The sequence below is a fragment of the Bos indicus genome, chromosome 11, assembly GCF_029378745.1.
Source record: "Bos indicus isolate NIAB-ARS_2022 breed Sahiwal x Tharparkar chromosome 11, NIAB-ARS_B.indTharparkar_mat_pri_1.0, whole genome shotgun sequence".
Classification (NCBI taxonomy): domain Eukaryota; kingdom Metazoa; phylum Chordata; class Mammalia; order Artiodactyla; family Bovidae; genus Bos; species Bos indicus.
The window spans coordinates 66,663,601-66,677,428 of record NC_091770.1 but is presented as its reverse complement, the minus strand read 5'-3'; the positions used below and the strand labels follow the sequence as shown (position 1 = coordinate 66,677,428).

At 36.6% G+C, this 13,828-nt stretch overlaps 1 protein-coding gene across 2 annotated transcripts in view; it reads right to left on the bottom strand.

Moving 5' to 3' along the window:
* The window catches only part of APLF (aprataxin and PNKP like factor), a 94,935-nt gene that overhangs the window by 71,936 nt on the left and 9,171 nt on the right, over positions 1-13,828 (bottom strand). The window contains exon 2 of one of the 2 annotated variants that reach the window (XM_070798896.1): positions 7,666-7,737. The exons of the other annotated variant lie outside the window; for it this stretch is intronic. Coding sequence (XP_070654997.1) covers positions 7,666-7,737 — 72 coding nt within the window. The remainder of the gene's footprint in view (positions 1-7,665; positions 7,738-13,828) is intronic. 2 annotated transcript variants of the gene reach the window in all.

The window sequence follows — 13,828 nt, the reverse complement described above, 5'->3', positions numbered from 1 at the left end:
CACAGAAGAACTGTACAAAAAAGATCTTAATGACCCAGATAATCACGATGGTGTGATCACTCACTTAGAGCCAGACATCTTGGTATGTGAAGTCAAGTGGGCCTTAGAAAGAATCACTATGAACAAAGCTAGTGGAGGTGATGGAATTCCAGTTGAGCTATTTCAAATCCTGAAAGATGATGCTGTGAAAGTGCCGCACTCAATATGCCAGCAAATTTGGAAAACTCCGCAGTGGCCACAGGACTGGAAAAGGTCAGTTTTTATTCCAATCCCAAAGAAAAGCAATGCCAAAGAATGCTCAAACTACCACACAATTGCACTCATCTCACACGCTAGTAAAGTAATGCTCAAAATTCTCCAAGCCAGGCTTCAGCAATATGTGAACCGTGAACTTCCTGATGTTCAAGCTGGTTTCAGAAAAGGCAAAGGAACCAGAAATCAAATTGCCAACATCCATTGGATCATCAAAAACGCAAGAGAGTTCCAGAAAAACATCTACTGCTGCTTTATTGACTATGCCAAAGCCTTTGACTGTGTGGATCACAATAAACTGTGGAAAATTCTGAAAGAGATAGGAATACCAGACCACTTGACCTGCCTCTTGAGAAACCTATATGCAGGTCAGGAAGCAACAGTTAGAACTGGACATGGAACAACAGACTGGTTCCAAATAGGAAAAGGAGTACATCAAGGCTGTATATTGTCACCCTGCTTATTTAACTTCTATGCAGAGTACATTATGAGAAATGCTGGGCTGGAAGAAGCACAAGCTGGAATCAAGATTGCCGGGAGAAATATCAATAATCTCAGATATGCAGATGACACCACCATTATGGCAGAAAGTGAAGAGGAACTAAAAAGCCTCTTGATGAAAGTGAGAGAGGAGAGTGAAAAAGTTGGCTTAAAGCTCAACATTCAGAAAACGAAGATCATGGCATTTGGTCCCATCACTTCATGGGAAATAGATGGGGAAACAGTGGAAACAGTGTCAGACTTTATTTTTTTGGGCTCCAGAATCACTGCATATGGTGATTGCAGCCATGAAATTAGAAGATGCTTACTCCTTGGAAGGAAAGTTATGACCAACCTAGATAGCATATTCAAAAGCAGAGACATTACTTTGCCAACAAAAGTCCATCTAGTCAAGGCTATGGTTTTTCCAGTGGTCGTGTATGGATGTGAAAGTTGGACTGTGAAGAAAGCTGAGTGCTAAAAAACTGATGCTTTTGAACTGTGGTGTTGGAGAAGACTCTTGAGAGTCCCTTGCACTGCAAGGAGATCCAACCAGGCCATTCTAAAGGAGATCAGTCCTGGGATTTCTTTGGAAGGAATGATGCTAAAGCTGAAACTCCAATACTTTGGCCACCTCATGTGAAGAGTTGACTCATTGGAAAAGACTCTGATGCTGGGAGGGATTGGGGGCAGGAAGAGAAGGGGACGACAAGGATGAGATGGCTGGATGGCATCACCGACTCGATGGACGTGAGTCTGAGTGAACTCCAGGAGTTGGTGATGGACAGGGAGGCCTGGCATGCTGCAGTTCATGGGGTCGCAAAGAGTCGGACACGACTGAGTGACTGAACTGAACTGAACATTAGCTGTAACTTCATATGACTTCATCTGATCAAATACCACAATATACTTTTAAATTAACCACAGAATCATAGAATTTGGGTAGAGGAATCAGAAAGTATTTAGCTAAATTGAGAAAGAAAATGATTACATTTTACAAGCTAAACCATCCAAACAGTACATTTAATCCAGGCCTGTGGTTAGTGTGGGGGGTAAGGGGTAGGGGAGTAGAGGGGTAGGTAGGGTGGGGAGCAGACCTACTACAGAATTGGGAGTATTAAAGTAAAAGCTACCAGGAAAATAAGCACTGCTACATATAAGCTCAATTCTAAAAAAAAAAAAAAAAAAAACTCTGAAAGCTGCAAGGAATATAATTTATCTAGTTCCAGCAACTGAATTTCATGAGGATCTAGCCTTAAGTCCTTCCCAGGTGTATCTGCAAGGGAAAACATTTCTATTTCCTGTCTGTGTTGAAAAAGATAAAAAAGCAGTAAAATAAAATTTGGAGGAAAGGATAGAATTAGAAATTAAAAATAGAGGATATATAAATTTGGTGTATGTGTGTCAGTCGCTCAGTCGTGTCTGACTCTTTGCAACCCCATGACTGTAGCCCACCAGGCTCCTCTGTCCATGGAATTCTCCAGGCCAAGAATACTGGAGTGGGTTGCCATTTCCTTCTCCAAGGCATCTTCCTGACCCAGGGATTGAACCCAGGTCTCCTGCATTGCAGGGAGATGCTTTACTGTCTGAGCTACTAGCTGCTGCTGCTGCTAAGTGACTTCAGTCGAATTTGACTCTGTGCAACCCTACAGATGGCAGTCCACCAGGCTCCTCCATCCCTGGGACTCTCCAGACAAGAATACTAGAGTGGGTTGCCATTTCCTTCTCCAATGCATGAAAGTGAAAAGTGAATGTGAAGTCGCACAGTCATGTCCGGCTCTTAGCGACCTCATGGACTGTAGCCTACCAGGCTCCTCCGTCCATGGGATTTTCCAGGCAAGTGTACTGGAGTGGATTGCCATTCCCTTCTCCTTTGTGCTACTAGGGAAAGCCCTTAGATTTGGTAGGTAATTATTTCACTGGGCTTCTCTTGTGACTCAGCTTGTAAAGAATCCACCTGCAATGAGGGAGACCTGGATTTGATCCCTGGGTTGGGAAGATATCCCTGGAGAAAGGAACAGCTACCCACTCCAGTATTCTGGCCTGGAGAATTCCATGGGGTTGCAAAGAATTGGACACAACTGAGCAACTTACACTTTATTTCACTGGGTCAGAGTCATTTTACAAACTATAATAATATAAAATTTTACAAACAAGATGGCATAAGAACAGAGATGCAGTGTCATTTATGCAATATTATATTCCTAAAAAGAGCTGTGAATGTTTGATATTTTCTAAGTTATAATTTAAACTTAACCTTTCATTATGTTATCAGCCACCCCTAATTTCTCTCTCAATGTGGCACTCTGGTATACGGTTAGAGCTTTTGAGTGCTTTTGCACGTTGCTGGGCTTAGAAATGTTCCCTGTTATTCCTCAGCCTTTTAAGTGAAGCCTCCCCTTTCTTGATATGTCATGGTCACCAGTGAGGAATGCTGGGTAGCGGTAAAGGGCAACAGTCAAAACAAGAATATACAGAGTTTCTGCCTGAACTCTGAGGTTTCCTTCTCATAGGTTAAGATAAGATGATGTTCTTATTCATGAGCATTTGAAAGATTCAGATGAATCTATAAACAATATTAAATAATGATACAGCCCTAAGTTTACAAAAGTAAGATGTTAAATACAAAAGCATAAAATTCTAAGAGAAGAAAAGGTTAAATATTTAAGAAAGGAAAGTGATTATATTTCTTTAAAAAGACGTAAAAAACCCAAAGTCAAACAAAAGTCAACTTGAGTATTTTTCCTCAGCTGAAAGCACTTAATACACAGGTGGTGAAATGCTAAGCATTTAGCAAATCCACCCACAAAGAAAGTGGGCCAAGCTGTGTGGTCCATCATCACCTTCTTCTTTCCCTAAAAGTATCCACGCCAGGAGATCCCCACTAAGCACAAGAGTGACATCGCAAGAGGTCTGATGTTTGATCCTATAATTTACATCTAAATAAATATTACTCATTCAGTCAGCTAAAATAAAAAAACTATGTCAAACTATGTACACTCCAACTAAAAAGCCATGTATACAAGAAATCCAAAAGATAGTTTTTTATAAGTAATAAAGTAGACAAAAATCTAGTGATATTAATAAAAATGGAGAATATATATGGAATATTTGGAATGAAAACAATGACATAAGTACTCATAAAATGAAACTTTTAAAAATTAATAGAACACTATAAATACTTTAATATCAATATATTTATAAATATGGCAGAAATTGACAACTATCTTAAATATACACTAAACTGACTTTTTAAAAAAAGCATGTATGTTATGTGCATGTGTGGCCTGTTTAAAAAGTGTTTAATAACAAAAAAGACTGAATTAGACTTATATTTTAAAAATATAATCAATAACTAAAAATCTTTCCAATTCTTCCCCAAACCTTAAAGATTCTTTTTAATATTCAAACTCTGAGACCAAAAAAAGATTGAAGGCTCTGATTCCTTCAATGAGGCTAGCAGAAAAGGGCAAGGAAAATACTGGCAAACCCAAACCCACAGTAAATAACAGATGCAAGCTACCTGTATGAGAGGTATACATGAGGTATGTGCCTTTTCACAGATCCATGTGACTATAAGTATGAACTTAAATGAATATGCTGTGTTCTTCAAAGTGATACAAAGGATGCATTATCCCTGAAAGAACAGAACTAAAATACAAATCAATTTCCTATAGCTTGCTCTTGGAGTTATCATTAAATATTAAAGAAAGATTAATGTGTCACAAAAAAAAGAGCTCTTCAATATTGTGTGATTGTTTTTTTAATTTAGAAAGTTGTTTGTTTTTTAAACTAAATGAGTCGTGGAAAAGCTACTGTAGTATCTTACAGCTATTTTACAAGTACACTCATAATTTCATGGGACGAAAACAATCACAACTCAGAAATTTCACTGTGCAATAGAAAAAATACAATCACTTAAAGCTATATATTTTGAGAACCAATATGAAATGGCAAAAAATAAATATCTTTTGCAATTTAAAGTTATAGAATTACTCCTTCAGTCATCCAAGAACCAAGAAGTAAGTTTTTATTAAAATGAAATAAAAGCACCGATAGCTATGAATTCACCCGGAGGATATAACTAACCACTGGTGATACAGTCATTTATAGAGAACATTGTCATTTTGCCTTCATAATGCATTTTCTCCCTGCTGATACCAGACTGTAGATTAAATGACACACAAAAAAGCTAACATCATCTCCTCATGAGTTAATATTATCTCCTCATGCACTATTTCCTAGAACTACTAAGTGTTACAGCCTTTTCTAAAGGGAAATATTAGAAGAGGAAAAAAGAGACAGATTCATCTAATCTAAAAGTCTAAATTAGCTCTTGCCCTAATTGCATTCATGTATCACTGGCAAAGCTACTGTTTTATTTAATTTGAAGGAAAGCAAAAAAATATTTAATTACTTAAACATAACATTACAATATTTAATTACATAAAGATAACTGTGAAATATATAACTTATGGAAGGGATCATAAAAAAATATTTGCTATATTTACTTACGCAGTGTTACAAAGATTTTAAACTAAAACTTCTCTCAACATTTTATTATATGCATATATAATCTGCTTTAGTAGATCAAATAATTTGTAATTGACTAGGAACAGAGAATAAGTGATATTTAGCATTATGATAAAGACTAGAAGTTATCTGTCCATCTCGCACTCATTACTACTGATCTTAAATTTCATTACCAAAGTCTGCATTAGAATTCCTCTAAATTTCTCTACATCACCCCTTGAAGGTACAGCAATAGTAAGAGGCCGATTAAATAAATCAATCTATTTCCAGGGGATAGTTATTTTATTGACACTATATTAATATAAATAAGAAATCAAGCATTACATAAAGCAAAGAAACTAGACATATATCACTAAATCCAAGAGTCAGTTTTCCTTCAACTAATATAATGTGAATTTAATAATTGTGGGAATAAAGCACAAACCCAATTAAATATTTTTCTAAAAGAGGAATCAAATTCTAGTACTAAAACTGCAGATTTCCTTAAAAAACTTTTCTTGTGTCTTCCAATGTTTGGTAGTCTGGCATTACAGAAATAACTGCTGTAGTATTCATAACTTTGTTCATGTTATAAATATTCCGTAATAATTTTTCAGAGAGGTAACTAATGTGAGATAGTATGTATAGACCCACCACCCAGTTTAAGAAGAATATTACCATTCCTTTGACGCTCCCTGTCTTTCCCTATTCACTCTCTTCTCAGTTCCCTCAGACATAGCTACCCTGACTATTGTACATTCTGGTTCCTATTCACCACCTATGTCTGACCACAGAATATATTGTTAATTTTGCAGGAGCCATACTATATATATATTCTTCCAATGCATGCTTTCATCATTCAATACTTTGTTCCAGAATTTAATCTATATTTTCTCAGCTTTCACAATATCTTCACTGTTGTACTGTATTTCATTAAATGAATATATCACAATATATTTATTGATTTTACTGTTGGTGGAAATTTCTGGTGTTTTGCTATCATACAATTTTGCTCTTCGGGCTCTTGTATATATCCTGTGTACGTGTGACATCTGGCTTGGAGGGAATACAAGCCTTTAACTTTTAGAAATAACACCAAGCTATTTTTCAAAGTGGCTGCACCATTTGAGCTCCCACCCACAGTTCATCACTACTGCACTTGTTCTACCTCCTCACCAACACTTGAAGTTGTCAGTCTTTGCATTTTGGCCAATCTCTTTTGTGTACAATGGTATCTCATTGTGGTTTCATTTATTTCCCCAGCTAATAAGAAGACTGTATGCCTGCTTTTCATGTTACTAACCATCAGATTTTCATTTCTGTAAGGTGAAACTCAAGTCATCAGCCCATTTTTCTACTGGATTATCTTTTTCTTATTGATTCAAAGCATTTGCTGTAAATTTTGGATATCACTCCTTTGTCAATTTTATGTGTTTTAAATATCTTCTCCCTGTGGCATTTTTCATTTTCATTATATTTTGATCAGCAAAAGTTCTTAATTTTCATGTAATTGGCTTTTTCTTCCAATCTTTCTTTTACAGTTTCTGCTTTTTATATCTTATTTAAAAATATTTCCCTACTCTAAGGTCATAAAGGTTTTTTCTTATATTTTCTAATAGTTTTATAATTTTGACTTTCACATTTAATCTAGCTGGAATTGATTTTTATGTATGGTTTGAGGTACAAGGTCTAATTTTGTATCTACCACAATTTGGTGCTCAAAAAACAACTGTTTACTTATATAAGCACAATCTAACTAAAGACCAAGTAAGGTGAAGAATGTTTTCTAAAAGGTGTCTTCTTTGATTAAGCATTGATTAAACTCCCATACAGATATTTGACCCACTTTATAACGGATCATGTTTAACTCAAAGAAGAAATTTTCCATTAATAAAATCACCTTTATGTATTTTACATTATCAATACTCTTTTAAATAGTCATAGAAGTTCAGAATATATCTGAATACTTTTCATCCAAGTATGGACAACTCCAACTAAACATCTTTTTTAAGCCAATTTGGAAAATATTCTAGGTCTAGAAATCCATTAAAACAAGCCTAAAACACTTAAGTGACTTTGGTTGCTGCCCCATCCCCCAAAAACTAACCATTACACCGTAGGTGCTTTCTTATAGAATCTTCTTTGTAATATCCACTTATGAACAAAATCGTAATGCATACATGAACTGGTAGTCACCTTTCATTAAAATTCTAACTACTTAAATGTAGCACTGCCCCATGGGAAAAAAAGGAGCTTAAATAGTTTAGATCTTTGTCTCCCAGTTATCTTCTGGCAATAAGGGAAACACACTCTAACATTAATTCCCTATTTTCATAACTTTAAGAATAAGTCGCTCCAATCAGGAGCTGGAAAAAGGTGAGAGAGGAAAAAGTTAAAATAAATCATTAATGACATATTTACCGGTTTGATTCGAAGCTTACCACCCACCACTTCAAGAATGGCATGTCTTCTGGACACTCTCTTATCTGTTATCTACAGGGGGAAAAAAAATTAACATTTCAAACACAGCCACCTTCCTTAAAACAACAACAACAACAACAACAAAAAACCCCACAGCAATGTTTCTGAAATTAGTAGACTAGATATGAAATCTATTACTCATTTGATGACTGTACATTGAAACGACTGTCCTTGCTGAATACGTATCGAAAACAACTCAGAGATTAAGGACCTCCCCAGAGTCACAGAAAAATAAATAGTGAAGCAGAGACTCAAGCTTGGAACTTAATAGATCCCAAAACCTTTCACGATCATTTCAAGACATATCTTTAGCAGGGATTATCAATAAAATTCATAAGATGAGAAAAAAACTCTATATAATATGTATCAGGAAACATTTCAAATACAGAAAATATACCATGTGTTACAATGAAAAAAGGTCTTAACAAGCAGCAGTCTGGTAAATGTAAAAGGTGTGCACTTTTACATTTGGTGTGTACTTCTGCACACCAAAGTTTAAAACTTGCTTGCACTTTAAGTGTTGAAATTGCCAAGCAAGCCTTCCCTACATGGCTATTAACTCAACAGTTAAGAAGATTATCTTCATGATTTGTAGTTTTATGTAATGAAAATGTTTCAATCATCAACTTTACTTAATAGCATAATTATTTGGCCTATCTCTTCATTACCTTAGTATTTATCACTTCATCTCTAACCTTATCCACATCAGGACCAAAATTATCAGTAAAAACAGACTGCAGCAAGGCCTAAATTCAATTAAATCCACTCAGTTCAGTTCAATCCCATTAGTTCTGCAAAAACTTGCAAAAATATGAAATTTCCAGGAATCACTACTCATTTTTTTAACCAAAGAGCAATTCCACACTTATGGCTGTTCAGTTCAGTTGCATCCAATTCTTTGAGACCTCATGGACGGCAGCATGTCAGGCTTCCCTGTCCATCACCAACTCCCCGAGAATATTCAAGGTCTTGGCCATTAAGTTGGTGATGCCATCCAACCATCTCATCTTGTCATCTCCTTCTCCTCCTGCCTTCAATCTTTCCCAGCATCAGGGTCTTCAAATGAGTCAGTTCTTCGCATCACATGGCCAAAGTACTGGAGTTTCAGCTTCAGCATCAGTCCTTGCAATGAATATTCAGGACTAATTTCCTTTAGAATGGACTGGTTAGATCTCCTTGCAGTCCAAGGGACTCTCAAGAGTCCTCTAACACAACAGTTCAAAAGCATCAATTCTTCAGCACTCAGCTTTATAGTCCAATACTCACATCCATACATGACTACTGGAAAAACCATAGCCTTATCTAGATGGACCTTTGTTGGCAAAGTAATGGCTCTGCTTTTTAATATGGTATCTAGGTTGGTCATAACTTTTCTTCCAAGGAGCAAGTGGCTGTGGTCACCATCTGCAGTGATTTTGGAGCCCCCAAAAATAAAGTCACTGTTTCCATTGTTTCCCCATCTATTTGCCATGAAGTGATGGGACCAGATGCCATTCAGATTTCCTGAATGTTGAGTTTTAAGCCAACTTTTTCACTCTCCTCTTTCACTTTCTAGAGGCTCTTTAGTTCTTCTTCACTTTTTGCCATAACGGTGGTGTCATCTGCATATCTGAGGTTATTGATATTTCTCCTGGCAATCTTGATTCCAGCTTGTGCTTCATTCAGCCCAGCATTTGTCATGATGTACTCTGCATGTAGGTTAAATAAGCAGGGTGACAATATACAGTCTTGGGGTATTCCTTTCCTAATCTGAAACCAGTCTGTTGTTCCATGTCCAGTTCTAACTGTTGCTTCCTGACCTGCATACAGATTTCTCATGAGGCAGGTCAGGTGGTTTGGTATTCCCATCTCTTTCAGAATTTTCCACAGTTTATTGTGATCCACACAGTCAAAGGCTTTGACACAGTCAATAAAGCAGCAGTAGACATTTTTCTGGAACTCTTTTGCTTTTTCGATGATCCAACAGATGTTGGCAATTTGATTTTTGGTTCCTCTGCCTTTTCTAAATCCAGCTTGAATATCTGGAAGTTCATGGTTCACATATTGTCGAAGCCTGGCTTGGAGAATTTTGAGCATTACTTTACTAGCGTGCGAGATGAGTGCGATTGTGCGGTCGTTTGAGCATTCTTTGGCATTGCCTTTCTTTGGGATTGGAATGAAAACTGACCTTTTCCAGTCCTGTGGCCACTGCGGAGTTTTCCAAATTTGCTGGCATATTGAGTGCAACACTTTCACAGCATCATCTTTTAGGATTTGAACTAGTTCTGCTGGAATTCCATCATCTCCACTAGCTTTGTTCATAGTGATGCTTCCTAAGGCCAACTTGACTTATGGCTGTGACTATACAAAAATAGTAACATCCAGCATCACAGTGAAATAAATTCCATATATGTGACTTTTCCACAAAGCTACAGTTAACGTTTAGGACATTTTCTAAAATAAAGTATCTTACAGGTGTGTGTTTGTTCACTCAGTTCTGTCTGACTCTTTGCAATCCCATGAACTGTATAGCCTACCAGGTTCCTCTGCCCATAGGATTATCCCAGCAAGAATACTGGAGTGGGTTGCCATTTCCTCCTCCAGGGGATCTTCTGGACCCAGGGATCAAACTGGCATCTCCTACAGCTGCTGCATTGGCAGGAGGGTTTTTTACCACTGAGCCACCTGGGAAGCCTATTTAAAATACACCCATTATTAGCTACAAAGGCTATTTCTGAAAATTAAATATAAACTGTTAGCCAATCAGAAAAGAGAGGATAGAAATTTGGAGGCTCTTATATTCTTCCCATAATGCGTCTTAGTGGGCCCAAAACAGCAGTCATCTGATAAGCCACTTCACCATTCACACAGATTTTATGATTTGCATAGAACTTTCACTTAAATGTTGAGCTACACCATAATGCTGTCATAAATGTTATTCACATTTTACATATTGGAAATTCAAAGTCCAGAGAATTTTAGTTGCTTGTGTAGGTCACTCTTCACACAGTAAGTATTCCAATTCCATAATTAACAAAAATAAATACGTGAGAAAAAGTCATGTATTATTACTCTATACCTACATGTAATCATTCAGAAATAGTTTCAAGAACTGCAAATTATTCTGAGGCGAGGAGTAAGAAGTTTCTATATATAACTTGGGGAGTAATATCTTATTGTTAACTTCAATTATACAAATTGATCTTCTAACCAACAGAGTAACAAACTGTCAAATATAAAACCATGATATATAATTATAGTTCATGTAATAGTCCAACTTGGGTTTCTTTCATTTTCAAGCCATGTTTTTGCAGAAAGCAATGATATAAAGGTTTAATGACCTCTAGTGGACACATGTTTCTTCAACAGTGTGATTTCACTGCAAGCTGTGTATTTCTATAGTACCCACAAAAGTGCTTTAAAGAGTCTCTGAAATTAACATCATTCAGGCATTCAGCTACAACTGTCCCTTTTATGCCACACCTCTAAATAATGAGTAAGTTACAAAACAATCAGTTCAGTCGCTCAGTCGTGTCCGACTCTTTGCGACACCATGGACTGCAGCATGCCAGGTCTCCCTGTCCCTCACCAACTCCCGGAGTTTACTCAAACTCATGTCCATTGAGCTGGTAATACAAAACAGTAATTTATGCTTTTTCAATAGAGAGCTTAAAGGTTTAACAAATGATATTTAAAGCTTATTTTAATTTCAGGATGGGGGTGGTAAGGGGCTTAAAGGAGTAAGGTCATAAACTGATCCTAAAGATCTGATGACCTGCTTTATGTAACAGCAATCACTGCTTTTTGTGCAGAGTAAATATCCACACATTTTTATTAACATACAAACTGTAATGGCAATTATTTATCAAGACCACAGCATTGTTCTATATTTATCACATATATTTTTTCCCATTACAAAACCTGTGGAAGATACTACCATCTTTATTTTACAGGTGAGAAATGGAACGGCAGAGAGGTTACAGAGCCAATAAGCAGAGGACAGGGGCCAGGATTTGTGATTTAAAGACACCTTCGCTCTTAGTGCTGTACTGCTTCCCTCATTATCGTTATGTAAAACATCATTTTTAGATGATTTAACATCAGCTTAACTGTCTAAACTAGAACATATTAAAAATCTAGAAATAAGACAAATGGCTATTTATTAAGCAAGTAGACATTCTGGGAAAACTCAAGCCCTAAATAAAGTTTCAAGATGCCTTCCGACTTTCATATGGTCCTGTTTATTCTAAGAGCACACCCAAGTCTAATGAGTCATGTGAATTTCCAGTTGTCTATTCACAGTAGACAGTAAAGTGCATAGAGTTTAGTAGGCAGTGCATTGACAATGGTGTTGGTCTGCAAGTGGAAAGAGGTTAAAGAAAATCCAAGAAATGTAAGGACTCAAAGTAGTACACTGGTTAGAGGCTACTGAGAGTAGGTTGAAAGACATAACATCCTTCAAAAGGTACTAAAGGCTTACTATGGAGAACACTGTGGAAGATCCTTTAAAAAATAAAAATAGAGCTACCCTCAGACTCTGCAATCCCACTCCTCGGAATATATCCAGAGAAAAACATGATCGGAAAGGATACATGCACCCCAGTGTTCACTGCAGCACTATTTACAATAGCCAGGACCTGGAAGCAACTTAAATGTCCATTAACAGGAGAATGGATAAAGAAAATGTGGTACATATATACAATGGAATATTAGTCAGCCATTAAAAAGAGTGGAAAATTGCCATTTGCAGCAACATGGATAGATAGTGTTATACTGAGTGAAGTAAGTCAGAGAAGGAGAAATATCGTATGACATCCCTTATATGTGGAATCTAAAAAGAAATGATACAACTGAACTCACAAAACAGAAAAAGACTCACAAACTTAGAGGATGAACTTACAGTTGCTAGAGGGAAGGATCGGGGAAGGAACAGTTAGGGAGTTTGGGATGGACATGTACACACTGCTATATTTCAAGTGGATATCAACAAGGACCTACTGTTTAGCATATGGAAGTCTGATCAATGGTATGTGGCAGCCTGAATGAGAGTTTGGGGGAAAATGTATACATGTATACCTATGGCCATCCCTCCCTGTTCAGTGAAATTATTACAACACTATTAGTCAGCTATACCTCAATACAAAATAAAAAGGTTTTCTTTAAAAAAAAAAAAAAAAGATACTTACAGCTTCTCTGTTGCTAACTCACTAATTTGCAACAGAGAAAGAGAAAGTAAATGTGGCAAAATGTTAACAACTAATCTAAGATTATGTAGCCTTAATCTAAGTTAAGGCTACATAGGTACTTTTGTACCAGCCTTTCAACTTTTCAACAGGCCTGAAATCTTTCAAACTAAAAAGTTGAGAGGAAAATAGTTAATATTTTTGAGGTGTTGATACATTTTTGTTTGGTACTAAAAGGATTATCATTGGGTTATTGAAAAAGCAGTAAACATGATAAAAGCAGTGTGACATGATAATTGAAGTATGATTTAATTTACAGCTATGCCACTGAAATTAATAAGCTTCTTTCTATTAGTTATATCTACTTTTTCTCTTAAACTTCTTTGATTTAGACTAAGCACCACAAACTGGTAGCCAACACAGGAAATCACTATCTTTTTTAAATTTGTGCTCTGAAGAGTACACGTACCCTCCATCTCCTCAGAGTCCCTAGCACTCCCTATAATCTTCCACTTAGCCCACGCCACTCTTCTGCATATCTGGCTCTGCAGGCATTTCAATTTGTAACTCATGATTTAAACTACACCCAAACTTTTTAGATGCTAATTCTTGACACGTATCATGTATACCAGTTGCTACTAGTTGCTTAATCAGTATCCATTCACTTCTTCTTTTACACTAATTTTACTTAAATTTTGTTTAGGGTAACATGATATCCAGTTAAAAACATCCAAAAGCCGAGAATTCCTCATCACTGTAGATGGCTCAGATACTTAGTTCGAGCCAAGCACAAACAAAAGACTGTGTATGAACCATGTTTTCTAGTTTCTATACCTGATGCTTTGGTATCTAAGACTGCTGACTAGAGAAAGACTACTTCTAAAGAGACAGTAAAAGACTTACCTGCAAGTGCAACCTTCATATGCAAATGAACCCATTCA